Consider the following 21,232-nt stretch of genomic DNA (forward strand, 5'->3'; position numbering starts at 1 on the left):
TAATGAAATTACTAAAGGAACTCAGCAAGGGTAAATACTAGGAAACAAATGCAAAGTAAAAAAACACCCATGCAAATAACCAAGCCAAGAAATCATGGCCACGAATGTTCAATTTTATAAATTACTGAAAATGGTGGCAGGTATACAGCTAGGTACAATAAACAAAACTATTATTCTCTCCTTCTAGAGGCCCCATATCCAAAATAATGAATTTATAAAATGGAGTTAGTTTTAGTCTGAGCCATCATGTAACATTCCTAAGTATGTTGGCTATTCTGGGTAATTGGGATCTTACTACTTTTCTAACCTCAGGAGGCTAGTATTTAGAAATGGTGAGAATGTTACTGAAATGCCCTTTCCTTCATCCCAATACCAGAAACCCAGAAAATTAATTCACAAGTGAAATACTTGGAATGCTGCTGTTTTGGCTAAACTGGCACCAACTACCAAAGGATTTATGCATACCACTTATCTTTCTCAGTCTGTGGACCTTCATTCCACTTGACTATGCTTCCAAAAGTTGGCTTAGATATGAACTTATTTCTAAAAAGAAAAAATTTCCCATCAATTCCCACGTACTATACTGCACTCCCAACATCTGCAATGCAAGGGGGTTTAATCTATGTTTCCAGTAATGACCTTGGGCCCTGAAAATAAAACATGGTTAGTATTGAGAGTGGCAACTCCAAACTTGTATCCCTCTCCATATGAATTAGCTACTGCAAACTATCAGGCACCCACCATGCCAGGAGCTTAATAGATTTGGGCTGGAATGCAGTAACACCTGTGGGAGAAATAATCTCATGAAGGGGTGGGGGGAGGGAGGAGGACAATTTCCAGGCTGTAAAGGATTCTAGATACCTAGAAGAGAAAATCAACTACCAAAGTTCCAGAACTACTTAGTACCATCAGCAAGACTAGAGCTGCCATAATTATGTCTACAAAATGTACCAGCCAAGTGTGCCAAATGGAAAACAACACAAAACAAAAAAACCCACTGGTTTAGTAGTCAGAAAATGGAAAATCTGCAAAAAAACAAACAAAAAAATCCAAGCACGGCTGTCTATATATAGCATGTTAAAATATGGATTATCAATTTGCAAGAAAATCAGTGTTCTAACAGTCATTAGCAATGCAAGTTGGTCCATGTGCACTTTGAGGAAAACATCAGAGCCACTTAATGTTGAGATTCTTGACCTAAAAATCTCACTCCTTGGAATTTATCCTAAGGAAACACTTGGAGAAAGTTTTAAGCATCAAGATATGAAAATGTTCACTGCAGTCATTTGTAGTAGGGAGGGAATACTGAAAACAGCCTTCATGTTTGACAATGGGGGAATACTCACAATTATATTAACAAGAGAAATGGTCAGTCCATAAAAACAACTATAAAGACCACATAGAAAAAATTATTTTTTTCCCAGTAAAATAAATTTTCTCATTTTTTTTTTCCTGACCATACTAATTACCAAAATTGGTCTGCAACCTAGGGCTTGGCAACGCCCTTTCAAATATTTGAAAACAGCTTTCTCAACCTATAATTTTGGGGGCACCAAAACTTACTCATTCACATTAAGTGAATAGGTGGATAAACTTTCCTTCGAAATCTTGATATACACTGTGCAAAGTTGTTGTTTAAAAGATCTATTCAGAAACTGAAGATTATTAGCTCTTACCTCAAAGAGGCTTTCCTCTCACCACTCACACCCTCCCCATTCTAGAAACTTACCTTAACATTGTTCCTACTCCATCATCCGTTCTTTTTAATGCAACATACACTTTAAGAATTGTCTGAGGCGACCTGTGGTGGTGCAGTGGATAAAGCGTTGACCTGGAAATGATGAGGTCGCTGGTTCGAAACCCTGGACTTGCCTAGTCAAGGCATATATGGGAGTTGATGCTTCCAGCTCCTCCCCCCTTCTCTCTCTCTCTCTCCTAAAATGAATAAATAAAAAAATAAAATAAATTTACCCCGGAGGGGCAGAGCATCGCCCCGGGTGGGCGTGCCAGGTGGAACCCGGTCAGGCACATGTGGGAGTCTGTCTGCTGTCTCTCCCCGTTTCCAGCTTCAGAAAAAATAAATAAAAAAAAAAAAAAAAAAAAAAAATTGTCTGAGGTGCCAGATCAGGCGGTAGCGCATTGGATAGAGCAGCAGACTGGGATGTGGAGGACCCAGGTTTGAGACCCTGAGGTCGCCAGCTTGAGCGTGGGCTCATCTGGCTTGAGCAAGAAAAGCTCACCAGCTTGGACCCAAGGCCCCTGGCTCAAGCAAGGGGTTACTCAGTTTGCTGAAGGCTCACCGTCAAGGCACATATAAGAAAGCAATCAATGAACAACTAAGGTGTCGCAATGAAAAACTGATTGATGCTTCCCATCTCTCTCTGTTCCTGTCTGTCCCTGTCTATCCCTCTCTCTGTCCTTGTTTAAAAAAAAAAATTAAAAAAAAATCTATATCTATATCTATATCTGAGGCAATAATTATCCACCCACCCCTTTCTCTCCCTCCTCCCTCATTCTTGAGGCCACTGGTAGAAAATTAAGGGAATTAAATAATTCACAGCAAGGTAATAAGCAACTTTTAAACCTGATATCAGAATTACACAGGGCACATGTTAGAAATTCAGATTTATATCGGTTTTAGCATGTAACTGGCCTTAGTCTCCACCAGTGGATCTCAATCCTGGTTGCACAAATGAAGCATTATAGAGTTTTAAAGAGATGCTGATGGTGAGTCCCAACAAGAGAAATCCTGATCGAAGAACACACTGCATCCAGCATCTTATATTTTTAATTTACTATTATCTTTTTTTTTGAGTTGCACTTTAAGAATGTTGCTCAGGTATAGTTTCATATAGCTTAGAAAAAGCTGAAGTGATAAATATAAAGCCTCAGTACTCAAAGTGTCATCTCAGGACAAGGCATCAATACTATGAACTGGGAGCATGAATTAAAATCCATATTTAACAAAATCCCCATGTGATTCTTAGACATATCAATCAGCTAGATCACTGCTGTCCAAAAAGCTTTCTGAAGAAAACACTGGTCTGTGATATTCAATTGGGTAAACCACTAGCTACAAATGGCTAGTAAGCACTTGAAATGTATCTAGTGAGACTGAGGAAGTGAATTTTAATTTAAATGTAAATAGCTACATATAGCTATTAGCTATTATAGTGGACAGGTCCAACCTAGATAACTGACTTTGATCAGGGGCATGAGTTTACTGATCCTGGTCTATGGATGCAAAAGAAATCCACTAATGTCACTGCCTACAGAACTGCAGGCATTTAATGAAGACAAAATCCAGGTGTTAAAAACAATTCATTTATTGGGTTTTAAACTAGTTACACAAGGAAATAATCAGTTTGGCACTACTCTATACAGATATTATGCCTGTGTATGCTGATCCTTAAATACTGACCGGGACCTGTGCTGTGCTTAGGTCTGTATTGAGTCATTCAGCAAGTATATACTAAAAAATATACTGTAGTGTTCCTTTAAGGAAGACTGTGCAGAATGTGTTGCAAGATGACTTTCACCAATTTGTGAATCACTTTAACCTAGAGGATATCTTGCATTCTATAAATTTGTCAAAGGCAAACATGTGGTGTTTGCATTCAAAGACACACACAAAAAAGTTACATAAAAACCCAAACATTCTAACATTAAATGAACACAGAACCCCATACCTCAACTTTTGTAACATGAAAAGAAAATAATTTAAAAACGCAAAAAATTGGCATTCAATTGGTACAAAGGCCAAAAATCACTATAATAAAGAGCTACATGTGAATCTTTACAAATTAATTAATTACACAGTGGTGTTGTGTAAAAGGTTGCATCTGTACAAAGTCTTGCCAATGCTATCTCTACATTTTATACAGTCTTTTACATCTATATAACATTTATTAAACAAGTCTATTAAATATCAGGATTTCTTAGCCTCTCGATTCTGCAGGCAAAAATCAAAGAAAAAAAAAATTACAGAATTTCCGCAAAAACAGCAGTGTTCCATTAGGTGAAGTATAACAGTTTTCAAAGAGAGTCAAACAATTTTTAAAGAATACAGGTAAAAGTCAACCAGTCAGGGTTTTTATTGTTGTTTTATTTTCAAAAGCAAACACTGTATACACACACAACAACCAATCAAAAACCCCCAGTTTTTCAGCAACTGCTCTTCTATTCAGCACCAAAAACTCCAGTCTGTGGGAAGCACATGGTGGACACAGACTTCACTTTTGCGTTGTCGAGCAACCCATCAGGTCCTTGGTTAGGTTCCAGACTTGTCCTCTTTTCCTTCCATCTTCATGGCTCTCCAGGCTTCAAATGTATGGCCCACAGCCCTACTACCATCTAAACCCAACAGCCATTTGGAAAGAATTCAAAATAACTTGAGATGAATGAAATGACAGGACCAGTATTACCAATGGATATTCTCCATTCCAAATAAACTGTTTCTTAATGAGTTCCTAGACTCTGTCTGGTCTTGGATGCCGTGATCATCTTGGGTAATTACAATATTTCTAGTCTGAGACACTGTGGCTTTGTCAGATGTCTCAAAGAAAAAGTGGTCAATATTCTGGAAACAGTTCCGGACAAGTTAGGAAATCAAATGGCAGCTGAGAACCTATGGAACGCAGACTAATGAGACCAAACACAGAAACCGCCAAAAAGATGAGAACTTAACAAAGGCAGAGCTGGAAAACCTGCAGAGAGCCACCACGGATGGTACCTGAGGATCTGGAATTTTTGATGAAAAGAGCTTGAACAGAGGATTAGTCATCTGTATCAGGGAGGAAAAAAATTTCAGTCAGACAACAGGATACTCAACCTAACAAGTGAATTTTTCTTTATTTTCCTATCCAGTAGAAAGGTTTCTGGGTCCTCCCTCTTTAATACAGAATGGGTAACAAATACTTAAGAGCCTAGATTAAATGTTCTCACTACAGTATAGAACCTCTACTCCTCTGGGCAACCCAAAATGCCCAGGCCCCACTCAGGAGACAATAGTAATTAAATTTCTTTTGTCTAACCACTTCCAGGCTACTAACCCTCATTTATAAAGGTCTAAAAGCAGTCACATAAATTGTCTGCTTAATACCTAAAGCAGAAATGAAAGGGAAAATACTCTAGGAACTTACTTCCACAGCAAAAACCGTATTAAAACTTTTTAAAAACTAAACAATGACATCTAAGAATATCAGCAATGAACACCCACTTCTCAGTCATCAAGCCATGACATTTGCCTGAGGATATCAGAACTCTGCCGACTTACCCTTCTATGCGTAATAGCACGGTGACACAAGGAGATCTGTGAGAACAAGCAGCTGGTCGTCCGTGAACTGCTGTTTGTGTTCCTGCCAATTGTCATGGTGCGTCCTTCGGAAATTGGATAAAGTCTTCTTTACAGTCATCTGTAGAGTGGGCAACCCACATATATATTACTGTGACCTCTCTGAACAGCATGGGTTACATTTAGGATACTGTTAGCTAAGTGACAAATCCTTTAGACTTCAGATCTATCTCACTGTTCACCAAATGTTATAGAACCAACAAGCCAGTCCTACTTCACAAGGCCACCAAGCTCACTTGGGAATTACTTGGACAAGCTACTGGAACTTACACATTATTAAACCAGTTTCAGTATTCACTTAACATCTATTTATTAAGGTAAAAGGATAAAGTCATTCATCTTTTGAGTTGTTTAATGTAGAAACATAAGTGCTCACTAAATAGTACCATTATAATTTCCTATTTCATATTAGCTTCTAATTAGATACTTCCTAGATATAACATGTTAGTAAAACAAGTATAAAATTTATACTGACAATAATTCACTTCTGTTGGTCTAAGGAGGATAAAAGTTATAATTTTCTTTCTACCAAAGATGTTAAATATACATAGGAGCAAGGTCTCTGCAAGATTTCAATATTGATAAGAAGACCTGGCCCTGGCATAGCAATGGCTTTATTACAACAGAAGGTCTTGAGGATATAGGAAATATCAGTATAAATGCTGTGTTACAAAACATCAGTGATAATATGTGTGCAAAGAAACTAACAAGGAAGATTTTTACCTCAATAGGCTGAGGATCATTCAGATGTGCACTCAGATTCATAAGGAGCTGGGGCATCCAGGTGGGAACATCGTAAGGACTAGAAAGAACACACGCACCAAGTCCTAGCACCCCCGCATGGCGTTTGACTAACTCTGTAGAGAAAACAGCAGTACCCGTGCAGATATTTATAGGGCTCTATTGCACTTGTTACAGTGAAATACAGTTAGTTTCAGATTATGCTGGTTGTTTCAATGTATAAATTTCTGCATTTAAAATAAATCTTTATGTATACACACCAAAACATGGTTTGAAGCTGAACTAAAGACATCCTGTAGCTGTCCTTCAATGACAGCCTAATCACATCTATGTTGGATATAGGTAGCATATTTGCCGAAGCTAACAAAACAATGGCTTTTTTGATCAATTCATATCATGTGCAGAAGTACAATTCCTGATCCTAAAACAAATTCCAATCAAAATTACACCCACTTTTCTAGATGCAACATTCTCTCATAGAATGCCTCAGTTCATTAGGTACAAACTCAAAACAGAACCACAATGTGTCTGTCTTCTACAGGGTTTTTATTCTTTCTTTAGCAACAGAAGTTAAAAGTGCTTTCCGATTTTCATTACATTTTAATACAGGTATGTGTACGTATATTATACAGTATACATGAAACATGGTGGATAGGGAGCTGAGGAGCAGTCAGAATTACAGACAAGGCCCTTTGGTAAAATAAAGACCTAAAACTACTTCAGTACTTAATTATTAAAATATACAGTTCTTAAACAAAAAAACTAGACTATGCATTGGTATTCTATTGATAACTGCTATCAGGTAACAATATAATTAAGAGCTTACTATAATCAGCATTTAAGAGCTTCATATTCGAAAGCACTTACTACAAATTCAATAAGCTTCCTACTTACTAATAATCTCTATATAGTCTTCACTATTCTTGCGACTATGGTTGCCTATGGCAAGATCAGATGCTTTTTTGCAATCACATTTAAATTTTTCTTTCAACATAATCTGCCATCAGATCTTATTCTCTTGTTTACCTTCGTGTACAGGTTCCTGTGTACCTGTTTCAATGTTAACTTTCCCATGCCAGGTTCTATACGCAAAGCTCCTCAAGAGTAGGAACAACTATACCTAGTACCTAGCACAGACCCAGGGCATATACAAGTAATCAATAAACATTTATTTAGTAAGACTGGTTAATTCCCAAAAGAACATGGATATTTCCTACCAGTACTGTTACCTGCAGAAGGAATTGTATCTCCTACAAAACCAGGGTCCCGCTTTCTTTTCTTCGGTAGTTTTGTTTTACAGAGTTGTTCAAAATGAATCTGCATAGGACTGTCTATAGTAAGGAAGTTACACTGTAACAGACCACTTAAGGTGGTTGCAGCCATTTCTCGAACCTGCAGAGATAATCACTTTTGTTAGTGCTAACATCCCAAGTCTGGTGGAGTAACAGAGGCTCTAAGGCCGTATGGGAACTGCAGTGGGGACTTTCCTGGCATTTGTACGCCAACTGTATAAATGCTCTTCTGTGGTTTCTTACTAGAAATTTTGTCAGATTGTCAAAGGGTCTATAACAGGGGTAGTCAACCTTTTTACACCTATGCCCACTTTTGTATCTCTGTTAGTAGTAAAATTTTCTAACCACCCACCGGTTCCACAGTAATGGTGATTTATAAAGTAGGGAAGTAACTTTACTTTATAAAATTTATAAAGCAGAGTTACAGCAAGTTAAAGCATATAATAATAATTACTCACCAAGTACTTTATGTCAGATTTTCACTAAGTTTGGCAGAATAAATCTTTATAAAACAACTTATACTATAGTTAAATCTATCTTTTTATTTATACTTTGGTTGCTCCACTACCGCCCACCATGAAAGCTGGAACGCCCACTAGTGGGCAGTAGGGACCAGGTTGACTACCATTGGTCTATAGCTTCAAAAATGGAAGAAAACTACTACATTCAGGTAAATGTTTCACTATTTTATTCAAAATTAAATTTCTCCATAAATTATTTTCCTGATAGTTCTCCTTAACTCTTAATTAAGTTTTCTTTATACATTTCTCATTTAGATTACTACAAAGCTTTTTCATTATCATAAATAGCTGGATTTGACTATTACTGATATGCAGTATCACATTTCTAAAATATGATAGTTTTAATAGAGATCATGGTTATGTTTAGATAATGTTTATGGTAACAGCTACATTTAAGCCACACCACATGGAAGAAAATATAAAATACATAAAAATCTTTAAAAACAAAGTCCAGAAAACAGTAAATTTTAATGCAATTGCTACAATCTTGAAAGTTTCTGTCTGACTAAGTGGTGGCACAGTGGATAGAGCATGACAGGTTCAAAACCCTGAGGTTGCTAGCTTGAGTGCAGGGTTGTCAGCTTGAGAATGGGATCACAGACACGACCCCATGGTCACTGGCTTGAGCCCAAGGTTGCTGGCTTGAGCAAGGGGACACTGATTTAGCTGGAGTGCCACGGTCAAGGCACATATGAGAAAGCAATCAATGAACAACTAAGGTGCCACAATGAAGAATTGATGCTTCTGATCTCTCTCCCTTCCTGTCCGTCTATCCCACGCTCACTTTTAAAAAACAAACGAACAAAAAAAGTTTCCACCTTTCCATTACCATTCTTTAGTTAACAGCTGTAAATATTTTCACTGAAGCCTGTCTGAGCTGTTGTAAGTACTGTGCGAGTTCCCTGGGGACTAGACAATACCTGCTCAAAGAACATAAAGCACTGGATAGCAAAATAAACAGGCTCATTAGGGAGGTGGAGAAATTCCCATTCCCAGTTTCCTATAGATACAATCTATTTCTAGTGCTCTAAAATAAAACATGTAACTACTGGGAGTACTCCATTACATGGAAAACCCATTCAGTCCATAAAATAAGTAAACATTTCAATTACATTTTCTTTACCTAAAGCCAATTTAGGTAATTAAAGCTTAATTCCACATTTATCACAACATGTTTTTCTTATATCAGGCTACTTGTAACTAATAAATATATCTTTTTGTACAAAGCGTTAATGTAGCCCCACCACAAAAATTGCCTTTAATTTTTCTACTAAAGAAAATAAAAGGGGCCTGACCAGGCAGTAGTGCAGTGGATACAGAGTTGACATAGGACACTAAGGTACCAAATTCAAAAACCTGGGTCTCAACCTTGAGCACTGGATCATCCAGCTTGAATGAAGGGTCACCAGCTTGAGTGCGGGGTTGCCAGCTTGAGCGTGGGATCACAGACATGACCCCATGGTTGCTGGCTTGAGCCCAAAGGTCACTGGCTTGAAGCCCAAGGTCGCTGGCTCAGCTCAAACCTCTGGGTCAAGGCATGTATGAGAAGCAATGAATGAACAACTAAAGTGCCACAACTACGAGTCAATGCTTCTCATCCTTCTCCCCTTCTGTATGTCTCTTGCTAAAAAAAATAATAAATTAATAAAAGGGACAATAATTCTATCGTAAGTGTGCTAGATAATAGAATTTATGTGTAGATTTTCATTATCTTAAAACAAACTTCAAAAGAAATATACTTTCATGTACATTTCTATTGGTCTTTTAAAAATCAGTAAGATAAGCTGAGTACTGGTACTTGCAATTTCGTAGATAAGAAACCTTGGGTTCACAAATGTTATCTTCCCAACTGCACAGAGAAAACTAGGACAAGAACTGCCCAGTGTTTGTTTCTATTTGTACTACAAGAATCAGAGGATCAAAGTTAATCCCACAGGGCTATGTTAAAAATTAAAGTTATTTTTAGTAATTTACACTAAATAGAACATATCTTCTCAATGTGTAAATACTAACGGGTAGCCATGATCCCTCCTTTAAATTTATTAAAATTCTATTTGCTTTAGCTTAAAATTTACCTCTAGCTGTTCATCCTCCAAAAGACTTATAACCAGCCACCTGATGTCTTTAACTGCATCTTCATTGTTTAGGAAAATAAAGAGGTTATAAAATACCATGGTCTGGAGGTAGGTCAGTACTGTATACCTAGCATGCCAAGAACTGCTTCTTGCTGTCTGTGAATGAGAAGTAGAAACAGAAATCGGTGCTGACAAGAACATTAGATGATTGACATCAAAATAGTATAATCTTCTAATATAAATCTACCTATTTTACAGGTATAGTTAAAGCAAGCTTGTCGCATAGCTCCTTCTAAATAAAAGGTTATGCTTCATGTAAAGGTATTCAGGACAGTGATTTTCAACTGCTGGTCCGCGAACTGGCATTTGAAAAACTGATTCAGGACATCTGAATGGTTAAGAGTAAAGGAAAAGGGAAAGATAAAAGTCACTTTTAGAAGAGAGAATTACTTATAGTTAATGACTAAGTCCTCCAAGGGTTGCACATTATTTTATTTTACTTTTGATAGTAGAAAGGTACTGAAAGCAAGAAAGATTGAGAACTACTAAATGCCACAACAAAAAGAATAAGGTATTGATCGACATATGACCTATGCAACTTACAACCATTCGACTTTACGACCACAATCGCTAGCTACGACTAGCAAATATTAAACCAGTTGTACTGGTAATGCAGTGTTTTACTTAAACCTGACAAATGTAAAAATAAGAAATAAAATGGTGTACAGATGATACAAATAGCATAAAATGAACAAAGAAAATTATGATATATAATAATGAAAGAAAATTATGATAAAATATGACTTAAAAGATTTTTATAACATCATTTCACAGTGCTGTACATATAGCCTACTCAACTTACGACCAAATTGTGTTACGACTCATCTGTCGGAACCAATCGTGGTCATAAGTTGAGCACTACTAGCTGTACCAGAAATTTGGGCTATTAAAATATTTTTCAGTGTTATTCAAACTTAAAAATCTGAAAACCATGGGAAACCGTCCATTTGTACACTAATACTAATACATGTATAACTTGGACAAAGCCGAGCACACAGGATATATAATCACTTAGGTCTTTCTACCATAGGTCAGGAAATATAACTGAATAAAATAACAGGAAGAGGTAAACAAACTCTTACTTGTTTTAGCACCTGAAGTACCAAAGGCACTTGTTGAGGGTAAAGCAACCCCTGAGACATTAGTGATAAACATAACTTTGCATCTCTTTTCAGTTCATCATAGCTATTGTCATTTTCCACTGGGGCAATCTAGAGAATAAAACAAAGACACAAATTGAAAAATAACAGCCAGTAAGTACAAAGGTAACCAACTTACCCTCACTCAGAACGATTTCCTTCCTATCCTCTAAAAGTGAATAATGATTCTTTTTATAAGTATCATATGAACCAATAAATTTCAACAAGCTGAATGGTTTGGATCCATTGTAATTATTATTCTTACTGGTACTCAAATGGGCTCCTGAAACTTTTAACATAACTCTAGGGTCCTTGGTTTCCAGTATACAAGATGACCTCGGTTTATCCTGTACATCTCTTGGTCTAAACCTGAAATTAGCCATTTCTCCAAGCAACCTGGTTCTTGTAGTGGGAAATGACACTTAGGAACTACAATCTGGACATTAGGAGTATTGACTGATGCTAGGTTGATTAGTGTTTTGGGCTTTTTTAGTAAACACTGTTAGGAAATAAGTATATTTTCTACATAGAAATGTATCATAAGATCAAAACAATAGTTTCAAATTTAGGATTATAGAAATTTTTACTAAACGGCTTATATTTTTTATCTCTTATGCTAAAAATCTTGGTTCCTATTTACAATTATTATTTGCTCTTGACTATACAACATACATTAATAGCTTCACTCCACTATTATTAAGGATCTAGTCTACAAGGCATAAATGAATTTCTGTGCTTTTTTTTTTTTTCTTTCTTTTCTTTCATTTTTCTGAAGCTGGAAACAGGGAGAGACAGTCAGACAGACTCCCGCATGCGCCCCACCGGGATCCACCCGGCACGCCCACCAGGGGCTACGCTCTGCCCACTAGGGGGCGATGCTCTGCCCATCCTGGGCGTCGCCATGTTGCGACCAGAGCCACTCTAGCGCCTGAGGCAGAGGCCACAGAGCCATCCCCAGCGCCCGGGCCATCTTTGCTCCAATGGAGCCTTGGCTGCGGGAGGGGAAGAGAGAGACAGAGAGGAAAGCGTGGCGGAGGGGTGGAGAAGCAAATGGGCGCTTCTCCTGTGTGCCCTGGCCGGGAATCGAACCCGGGTCCTCCGCACGCTAGGCCGACGCTCTACCGCTGAGCCAACCGGCCAGGGCCGAATTTCTGTGCTTTTAAAAGTCATTGCTGAGTATTTATCCTACCAGCCATTTATATAATAAGGTCAAGTTTATTTATTTTGCCTTTTTGGGAGATTTTTCTTTCATTTAATTTTGTTTTGTGATTATAAAAAGTATTACAGGGTCCTAACTACAAAGTCATGAAACATGATACATTCTCTACATTTTTTTCGTTGTCCCTAACCCTTAAATAAATACCCACTATAATACTCTAAATGTATTGCTTATTTTTAAAGTATAGTTTTCATTTCCAAATGGAAATTATTTTTCTCTAGCACACCAAGAATTATATCAACATAGGTGAAATAGTCAAAACTTAGTATTACAAAACTCCTTTGCATACCCATAACAAATGGAAACTTAACCAAACCTTTACTGTGACCAAGACTGTCCTTACAGGGGATCAAACCCACAACCTTGCTGTGTTGGAACAATGCTCTAATTATCTACCCCACCAGGACCCTTACCCAAAGTTCAGACAGGCTCCTTCTGAGCCCTCTTTTGATCTTATTTATTTATTTATTTATTTATTTATTTATTTATTTTTTGTATTTTTCTGAAGCTGGAAACGGGGAGAGACAGTGAGACAGACTCCCGCATGCGCCTGACCGGGATCCACCTGGCACGCCCACCAGAGGCGACGCTCTGCCCACCAGGGGGCGATGCTCTGCCCCTCCGGGGCGTCGCTCTGCCGCGACCAGAGCCACTCCAGCGCCTGGGGCAGAGGCCAAGGAGCCATCCCCAGCGCCCGGGCCATCTTTGCTCCAATGGAGCCTTGGCTGAGGGAGGGGAAGAGAGAGACAGAGAGGAAGGAGGGGGGCGGGGTGGAGAAGCAAATGGGCGCTTCTCCTATGTGCCCTGGCCGGGAATCGAACCCAGGTCCCCCGCATGCCAGGCCGACGCTCTACCGCTGAGCCAACTGGCCAGGGCCTATTTATTTATTTTTTTAGTGGGAGAGACAGAAAGAATCAGAGAGAGGGACAGATAGGGACAGACAGGAACGGAGAGAGATGAGAAACATCAATTCTTCGTTGCAGTTCCTCAGTTGTTCATTGATTGATTTCTCATATGTGCCTTGACTGGGGGGTTATAGCAGACCGAGTGACCCCTTGCTCAAGCCAGCAACCTTGGGCTCAAGCTGGCGACCTTGGGGTCTCGAACCTGGGTCCTCCACATCCCAGTCCGACGATCTATCCACTGCGCCACTGCCTGGTCAGACTGATCTTAGTTTTATTACCTCATCCTCCAACTAGACAAATAATTAAAACTACCTTAGGCTATACCTTTTATCAAATAAAATTTCAATCTCACTACATAATTACCAGATACTAGTTACTTCCTATAGATACCTGTTATGGCCAATTATAGTGCAATTTAATACTGTAAAATAAATGCAATATACTAGGATACAGGAGCCACGCACTGGCATGGAGCAGTGACTCCGGGATCCTGTCCTGAGATGATTCTGCGGGGTCCGTTCGCTAACCTCGGGGAATGACATTTTATGGACAAGCTAAATTGGCATTCAAGAGCAAGGCTCCTGGCTTCAAGTTCAAGATGGCAAAGTAGGAAGATCCTGAGCTCACCTCCTCTCATTAACACCAAAACTACAACTACATATAGAACAGCTATCTCTGTGAACAATCTGACTACTAGCAGAATAGATTTTCTACAACTACAGGTATAAAGAAGTGGTTAGGAGCAGAGACTAAGTCTAGTCAGGACCCATCCTACCCCACACTCCCCATGCAGTGAGTCACAAGTGGATGGGAAATCACAACCTTGGAGGTTGTCCCAGAAGAGAAGGGTCTGAACCCTAGCCTGGGAGACCTGCACCAGGAAGAGGAGTGTCATCTGGCTTTGAAAACTAGTGGGGCTAATGGCTGGGAGAGCCAAAGGGCTGTAGGAAACCCAGGATGCATATGATCTGAATCCTGGGACAGGGACAGCAGTTTGAAAGGCACCTAGGTCACATGTGACGGTAATACATGGGCTAATTTTAGGGTGTATGCTGGAGGGACAGAGGTTTGATAAAACTTTCTCCCGCGAGGTGCTGGTGTGTGCCATTTCCCGCCCCCTAATTCTATAATCTAGCTGGTCTGATTCTGGTAGGTACCATTTGTGACACTATTAACCTTATTAACACTCTTCACCCCACCCTGGCATTTCCCTGAGGACCCAATCAGGTCAGCACCCCTCCAAATGATTCTTGTTTTGCCACACCCAGTGGGTGGCCTTAGTTGGAACTAGCACACACCAGGTGTCTCTAACAGTGTGGCTCAGCCTTGCAGCTAGCCACATCAAAAGCCTGCCCTGCACACTAGTGAGCCTGAAAGAGTTGTGTCCAGGTCTCACCTGCCAGTGTGTCCATAGAAACTGTGGCCCAGACACAACAGGAGACTACACTAGTCCATCCAGGGGACACATCTGGAACACCTGGCTCTGGTGACAAGGGGGATTCGACTACCAGTCCCCACAGGGCACGTTCCAAATAAGGCCACTTTTTCAAGACCAGGAGTTTTAGCCTACCTACCTAATTCCTAGAAACAAACAGGTAAAATGAGAGAAAAGAGTATGTTCTAAAGAAACACACAGGACAAACCCCCAGAACAGAACTAAATGAAACTGAAGTAAACTGTCTACTAGATGAAGAGTTGAACACAGTCATAAAGATGCTCATTGAGCTCCATGAACAAATGGATAAATTCAATGAGAAACTCCAAGAGAAAAAATGATAGGAAAGGATCTATCAGAACCACAGAATTTAACAACTGATAGCAAAAATACATTGGAGGAAACCACCATTAAATCAGGTATCACAGACGAATGGATCAGCGATCAGAATGATAGGATAGTAAAAAATACCCAACTGGAAGATCAAGAAGAAAAAATAATTAAAAAGACTGAGGATAATATAAGGTCCCTTTGTGACAATATCAAGCATACTAACATTCAGATAATAGGGGGCCCAGATGGGGAAGAGAGTGAGAAAGGGACAGAATATCTATTTGAAAAACAATGGCTGAAAACTTCCCTAACCTGGTGAAAGAAACGGATATCCAAGTCCAGGAAGCAGAGAGTCCCAAACAAGATGAATCAAAAGAGACCCACATCAAAACAGATTATAATTAATTGTTAAGAGTTAAAAATAAAGAGAGAGTCTTAAAAGCAGTGAGAAAAAACACCAGTTACATACAAGGGGATGCCCATAAGACCATCAGCTGACTTTTAGACAGAAACTTGGCAGGCCAGAAGGGAGTAGCATGATAGTCAACATGATGAAAGAAAAAACCTACAACCAAGAATACTTTACCCAACAAGGTTAGTTTTATTACCTCATCTTCCAACTAGACAAATAATTAAAACTACCTTGGGCTATACCTTTTATCAAATAAAATTTCAATATCACTACATAGTTACCAGATACTAGTTGAAGAATTGAAGGAGAGATTAAGATTTTCCCAGACAAGCAAAAGCTAAAGGAGTTAATTACCAGTAAACCACATTACAAAAAATGTTAAAGGGAATTCTTTAAATGGAAAAGAAAAGGCCAAAACTAGAAATAAAAAAATATATGAAAGAAAAACAAATATTACTAGTAAAGGAAAACATAGTGTAGTAGACCATTTATAAATCTTGTATGCAAACAATTAAAATGGCAGTAAGCACATACCTATCAACAACTAAATAAATGTAAACTAAGTGCTCCACTGAAAAAACACAGACTAACTGAATGGATATAAAAACAAGACTTTCACATATGCTGCCTACATGAGACTCCAGATTGAAAGACATATAGACAGGAAGTAACAGGATGGAAAAGATATTTCATAAAATGGTAATTAAAAAAAGAAGCTGGGATAGCAATACTTGTATCAGACAAAATAGACTTTAAAACAAAGGCAATAATAAGAGACAGAAAAGGACCCAGCAATTACACTTCCGGGTATTTATCTAAAGAAAACTAAACACTAATTCGAAAAGATCTATGCACCCCTATAACACTGCCACATTATTTACAATGGCCAAGATATGGAAGCAACCTAGGTGTTCATCAATAGATGAATAAAGAAGTAGATACACAGACAGACAAACACAAGAACGTTAGCCATGAAAAAGAATGAAATCTTGCCATTTATGTCAATATGAATAGACCTAGAGGGTACTGTACTAAGTGAAATAAGTCAGAGAAAGACAAACACTATCATTTCACTTACGTGTGGAATCCAAAAATATGAAACTAATGAACAAACAGACTCACAGATATAGAAAAACTGACAGTTTCTAGAGGGTTGAGCAGTTGGAGTACAGGCAAAAAGGTGAAGGGGATTAAGAGGTACAAACTAATAGTTGTAACATAAGTCATGGGGATATAAAGTAGCATATAGGAAGCAAAGTCAGTATCACAATAACTTTGCACAGTGACAGATGAATAGTGGACTTTTTGTGTTGATCACTTTGTAAGATATATATATACACCTGTGAAATCTCATTATGTTGTACAATTGAAACTAATGCAATGTATGTCAACTATAATTTTTTTTTATTTTTTGTATTTTTCTGAAGTTGGAAACAGGGAGGCAGTCAGACAGACTCCCGCATGTGCCTGACCGGGATCTACCCATATGCCCACCAGGGGGCGATGCTCTGCCCATCTGGGGCATCGCTCTGTTGCAACCAGAGCCATTCTAGCGCCTGAGGAAGAGGCCATAGAGCCATCCCCAGCACCAGGGCCAACTCTGCTCCAATGGAGCCTTGGCTGTGGGAGGGGAAGAGAGAGACAGAGAGGAAGGAGAGGGGAAAGGGTGGAGAAACAGATGGGCGCTTCTCCTGTGTGCCCTGGCTGGGAATTGAACCCGGGACTCCTACACACCAGGCCAACGCTCTACCACTGAGCCAACCGGCCAGGGCTCAACTATAATTTAAAAAGAGCTTACATGCCAGAATAAAAATTAGGCATGAGGTCAAAATAAAGAAATAAATGCAATATACTAAACATCTGACCTTTAGATTCATTACATACTATATTAAAAAGTCAGAAATAGATGTCTAATCCCTGGGTTGCATACCTGAAACTAATACAATATGTTTACTGTAACTGGAAAGAAATAAAAGAAAAAAGCCAAAAATAGCTGTATTCAAAAATTTCGCTGTGAAAACCGAATGGGGAGCCAGACCAGGCGCAGTAACATGGCTATGCCCCAGGCTTTCCAACTGAGAACCCTCAGTGAGCCTGCAAATGCTCTGATGGAGCCCCAACCCTGCCCTCAAAGCTTAGCTGAGGGCTTTCTAGAGGAGGAGCTTTGACTCAATGACGTTTTCTAGCCTGTGGGCATTACCTACAATACTGGGGAGTATGCGTGGAAGCCACACTGTAGCTATGTGACGCGCTACTGTCAGGGCTCCAAGAAAGGGCACTTCCTGGGCATGAACACGGGACCCTTAGGCATAGCCCAGACTGAGGTATCCTTTGGGAAAGCGTGTGTCGTCTGGGACTGGTTGGACACAAAGGGCCCTGTGCTGAGACCTCCTCAGGTGCACCGGAAGCAGCCAGTGCTGGGACTGCAGTGCCCACAGTAAGAGGTATGTGGTCCTCGGTTCTGGGGCTATTATCAGAACCTCTGTGGACAGCCTGAGGTCTTCTTCTATCACTGTTTTGTCCACAATCTGTGTACTCTGCTCTTCCTGGCTCCCAGTGGCTGCAACCTCTCCCCAGCTCCCCAAGCTGCCTGCCAAGCAGAGAGAACAGCTTCTTGGGCTCTGCAACGGCTCTCTGCCAGCAGGGACAGTGGCCGGTAGTGGAGCGGCTTCTTTTCTCTTGCCTCTTGGTTGGGGAGTCACTGCTCTAAAAGGGAAGCCCCTCCACTTGAAGGTGAGCAGTAGGGGGTTGGGGAGAAGTCTCAGCCTCCACCTGTGGCCAGGGTGAGGGGCAGATTAGCCCTGCCAGAGATCAGAGATGGAACAATGACTTTATGAAACACCTAGTCTGTGAATTTTTAGCTTAAGCATTAAAAGCTCCGAAAAAACAAACAAACAAAAAAACACAGTGGCTTTTCTTTTAAACTATCATTATTTTCCTAAGCTATTACTTGGAAATTGGCTATCAGTGAACAAATGTTCTGTCTGTAAACTTTTCATCTTATCAAGGTCCTACTCTTAGCTAATTCTTACCTAATATTAAAAAGATTACTTCAACAAATATTAAACCACAATCACCTAATGATGCTACTGTATCTATTCTATTTCTTCGAGATACAACCAAATCATACGCTGTCTGAAAACCTATCAACTATCAGGTCTTAAGTATAAATTCCTTTTGAAGGTCAAAAAAGGATGCATTCTTAATTTTAGCCATAAACTTACCTTAAAAAACAAGGGTAAAAGCTGAAGTTGTTCTGTGACTGCCGTAGAGAAGGATCTTCCGGCGCTCGCCATCAGCCACTTCAGTACTATTTGGAAACAAACATCCAGTGTCAGTCTTTGCTAGCCAATTACAGGGCACAAGTAAAGTAGTATTGTAATGCTAGTGTCAGACAGCCACTGACAGTGCTTCAATATATAAACAGACTGTCTATATTATTCATAAATTAGACACTGACCAGAGTATAACAGGCCTCACAATAACAGGTCAGCAAATCTAGAGTACTGAAGCGATTCTCAAAGAATAAATCGGCAAGCTATTAATAAAGCTACTAACAATCATACCAAGTACAAATTAAAACTATCTTTCAATAATCCCAATGTTGCAAAAATAATGACTAAGCTGTATTTAGAATCTGAAAAAATTTTAGATATAAAGACAACAGGACACCAACAATAACCAAGGTAATTTTGAAAAAGAACTAAATTGGAGGACTCATACTTCCAGGTTTCAAAACTTACTACGAAGCTACAGTAATCAAAACAGTGTGTTACTGACATAAGGACAGACATACAGGCCAATGAGGCTAGAGCCAAGAAATAAACCTTCACAAATTTGACCAATTAATTTTCAAGAGTGCTAAGACTATTTAATGGAGAAATGACAGTCTTAACTGTAATACTCTGAAAAGAAAATCTAAGTTAAGAACTTCATGACAATGGATATGGCAATGATTTCTCTGATATGACACTCAAAGCAAAAAAGCAATAAAAGAAAAAAATTGATAATTTAGACTTCATCAAAATAAAACACTTGCCACCCTAGCTATTGGCTCAGTGGCAGAATATTAGGATGTCATGGGTTCAATTCCCGGTCAAGGCACACAGAAGTGATCATCTGCTTCTCCACTCCTCCCCTTCCTCCCTTTCTCTTTCTCACTCTTTTCTTCTCTCTCTCTCTCTCTCTCTCTCTCTCTCTCTCTCTTTCTCCCCCTCCCGCAGCCATGGCTCCATTGGTTTGAGCGACTTGGCCTCAAGCACTGAGGATGGCTCCATGGTCTTTGCCTCAGGTGCTAAAAAAATTGGCTCCACTGCTGAGCAATGAAGCAACGGCCCCAGATGGGCAGAGCATCACCCCTTAGCAGGCTTGCTGGCTGGACCCTGGTTGGGGCACTTGTAGGAGTGTTTCTCTCTCTCTCTCTTTCTGCTTACCCTCCTCTCAGTAAAAAATAATAAAAGCAAACAAACACTTGCTCATGAAAGGACACTAACAAGAGAGTGAAAAGACAACTCTCAAAATGGGAGGAAATGTTTATAAATCACACATCAAATAAGGGATTGCTATTCAGAACATACAAAAACTAAAATTCAACAATACCTAATTCAAAAACGAGCAAAATACCTAAATAGGCACTTCTCCAAAGATACAAAAATGGCAAATAAGTAACTGAAAAAATGTTTAATCATTAGAGAAATGCAAATCAAAACCACGAAATACTTCCATTACACCAAATGGGATAGCTATATTCATAAAAATAGAAAACAAGTGTTGGCATGATGTTAAAGAAATGGAACCTTTTTGCATTGCTGGTATGTAAAACGGTGCAGCCAACATGGAAAATAGCTTGGCAGCTAATCAAAAAGTTAAACACAGAAATACCACAGGATCTAGCAATTCATTTTTTATATCTACAAGAATTGAAAGCAAAGACTCAGATATTATCCATTGTAAAAAAGAGGTATAAAAAACCTAAATGTCCATCAACAGATGAATAAACATTGAAAACATGCAAAATGAAAAAAGCCAGACCTCTATGACTCCACTTATCTGAGGTACCCAGACTAGGCAGCATTACAGAGACAGAAAGGAGAATGGTGGTCGCCAGGGACTGGGGCAAGGCGAGAATAAGGAGTTACTGCTTAACAGGTACAGTTCAATTTTGCAAGGCTGAAGGAGCACTAAAGATAGATGATGGTGATGGTTGTACAACAACGCAAATGTATTTGATGCCAATGAACTGTAAATTTTATACTATGTGCAGTTTACCACAATAGAAAAAGGTGGAAAACAAGCCCTAGGAAAGATACAAAAATATCTGTTCTTAATTAAGCAAGGTTTTACTAATTTTAGCCACTCACTAGTTTTTAAGAGTTTAATGCCCTGAGTTCGTTCATCTTCTTCACCAATTCCATTTTCTTCCATAACATGGTTCTGAATTTCTTCATCTGCATCCATGAGGGGTTTCAGTTTCTCTAGAATTCGAGCAGTAAACTCAGGGACCCGAGGGGACGCTGTTGGCGCGGTATTTGGCAAAGAAACATCTATCATGAATATGTAGGTCAGCACACTGAAAAATAAAACACATGTAATAAGAGACGCCACATTCTCAATAAAACTAGGGTTCAAAAGTTATAACCCAACCAAGACAATTCCTGGAGAGGATCTCCTGGGCCTGCAATGCTGAGGTAATGCAAACTGGGGTGTGGCAACTGAGCAGCTCCACACTGCCGTCCTATTTTACATTC

At 39.3% G+C, this 21,232-nt stretch overlaps 1 protein-coding gene and 1 pseudogene across 2 annotated transcripts in view; one reads left to right on the top strand and one right to left on the bottom strand.

Moving 5' to 3' along the window:
• Positions 1-3,308: 3,308 nt before the first annotated feature.
• The window catches only part of PSME4 (proteasome activator subunit 4), a 109,602-nt gene continuing 91,678 nt past the window's right edge, over positions 3,309-21,232 (bottom strand). Inside the window, exons 40-47 of one of the 2 annotated variants that reach the window (XM_066267121.1) lie at positions 20,846-21,054; positions 18,710-18,795; positions 11,125-11,253; positions 9,983-10,138; positions 7,324-7,486; positions 6,077-6,210; positions 5,276-5,414; positions 3,309-4,783 (exon numbers count right to left, since the gene is read on the bottom strand). In XM_066267121.1, the coding sequence (XP_066123218.1) occupies positions 5,280-5,414; positions 6,077-6,210; positions 7,324-7,486; positions 9,983-10,138; positions 11,125-11,253; positions 18,710-18,795; positions 20,846-21,054 (1,012 nt within the window). In that variant the 3' untranslated portion in view covers positions 3,309-4,783; positions 5,276-5,279. Of the gene's footprint in view, positions 4,784-5,275; positions 5,415-6,076; positions 6,211-7,311; positions 7,487-9,982; positions 10,139-11,124; positions 11,254-18,709; positions 18,796-20,845; positions 21,055-21,232 lie in introns of both variants that reach the window. The other variant, XM_066267120.1, reaches the window with a different exon arrangement.
• On the top strand, positions 17,537-18,195 carry LOC136328617 (single-strand selective monofunctional uracil DNA glycosylase pseudogene; annotated as a pseudogene).

Source organism: Saccopteryx bilineata, chromosome 3, assembly GCF_036850765.1.
Source record: "Saccopteryx bilineata isolate mSacBil1 chromosome 3, mSacBil1_pri_phased_curated, whole genome shotgun sequence".
NCBI lineage: Eukaryota > Metazoa > Chordata > Mammalia > Chiroptera > Emballonuridae > Saccopteryx > Saccopteryx bilineata.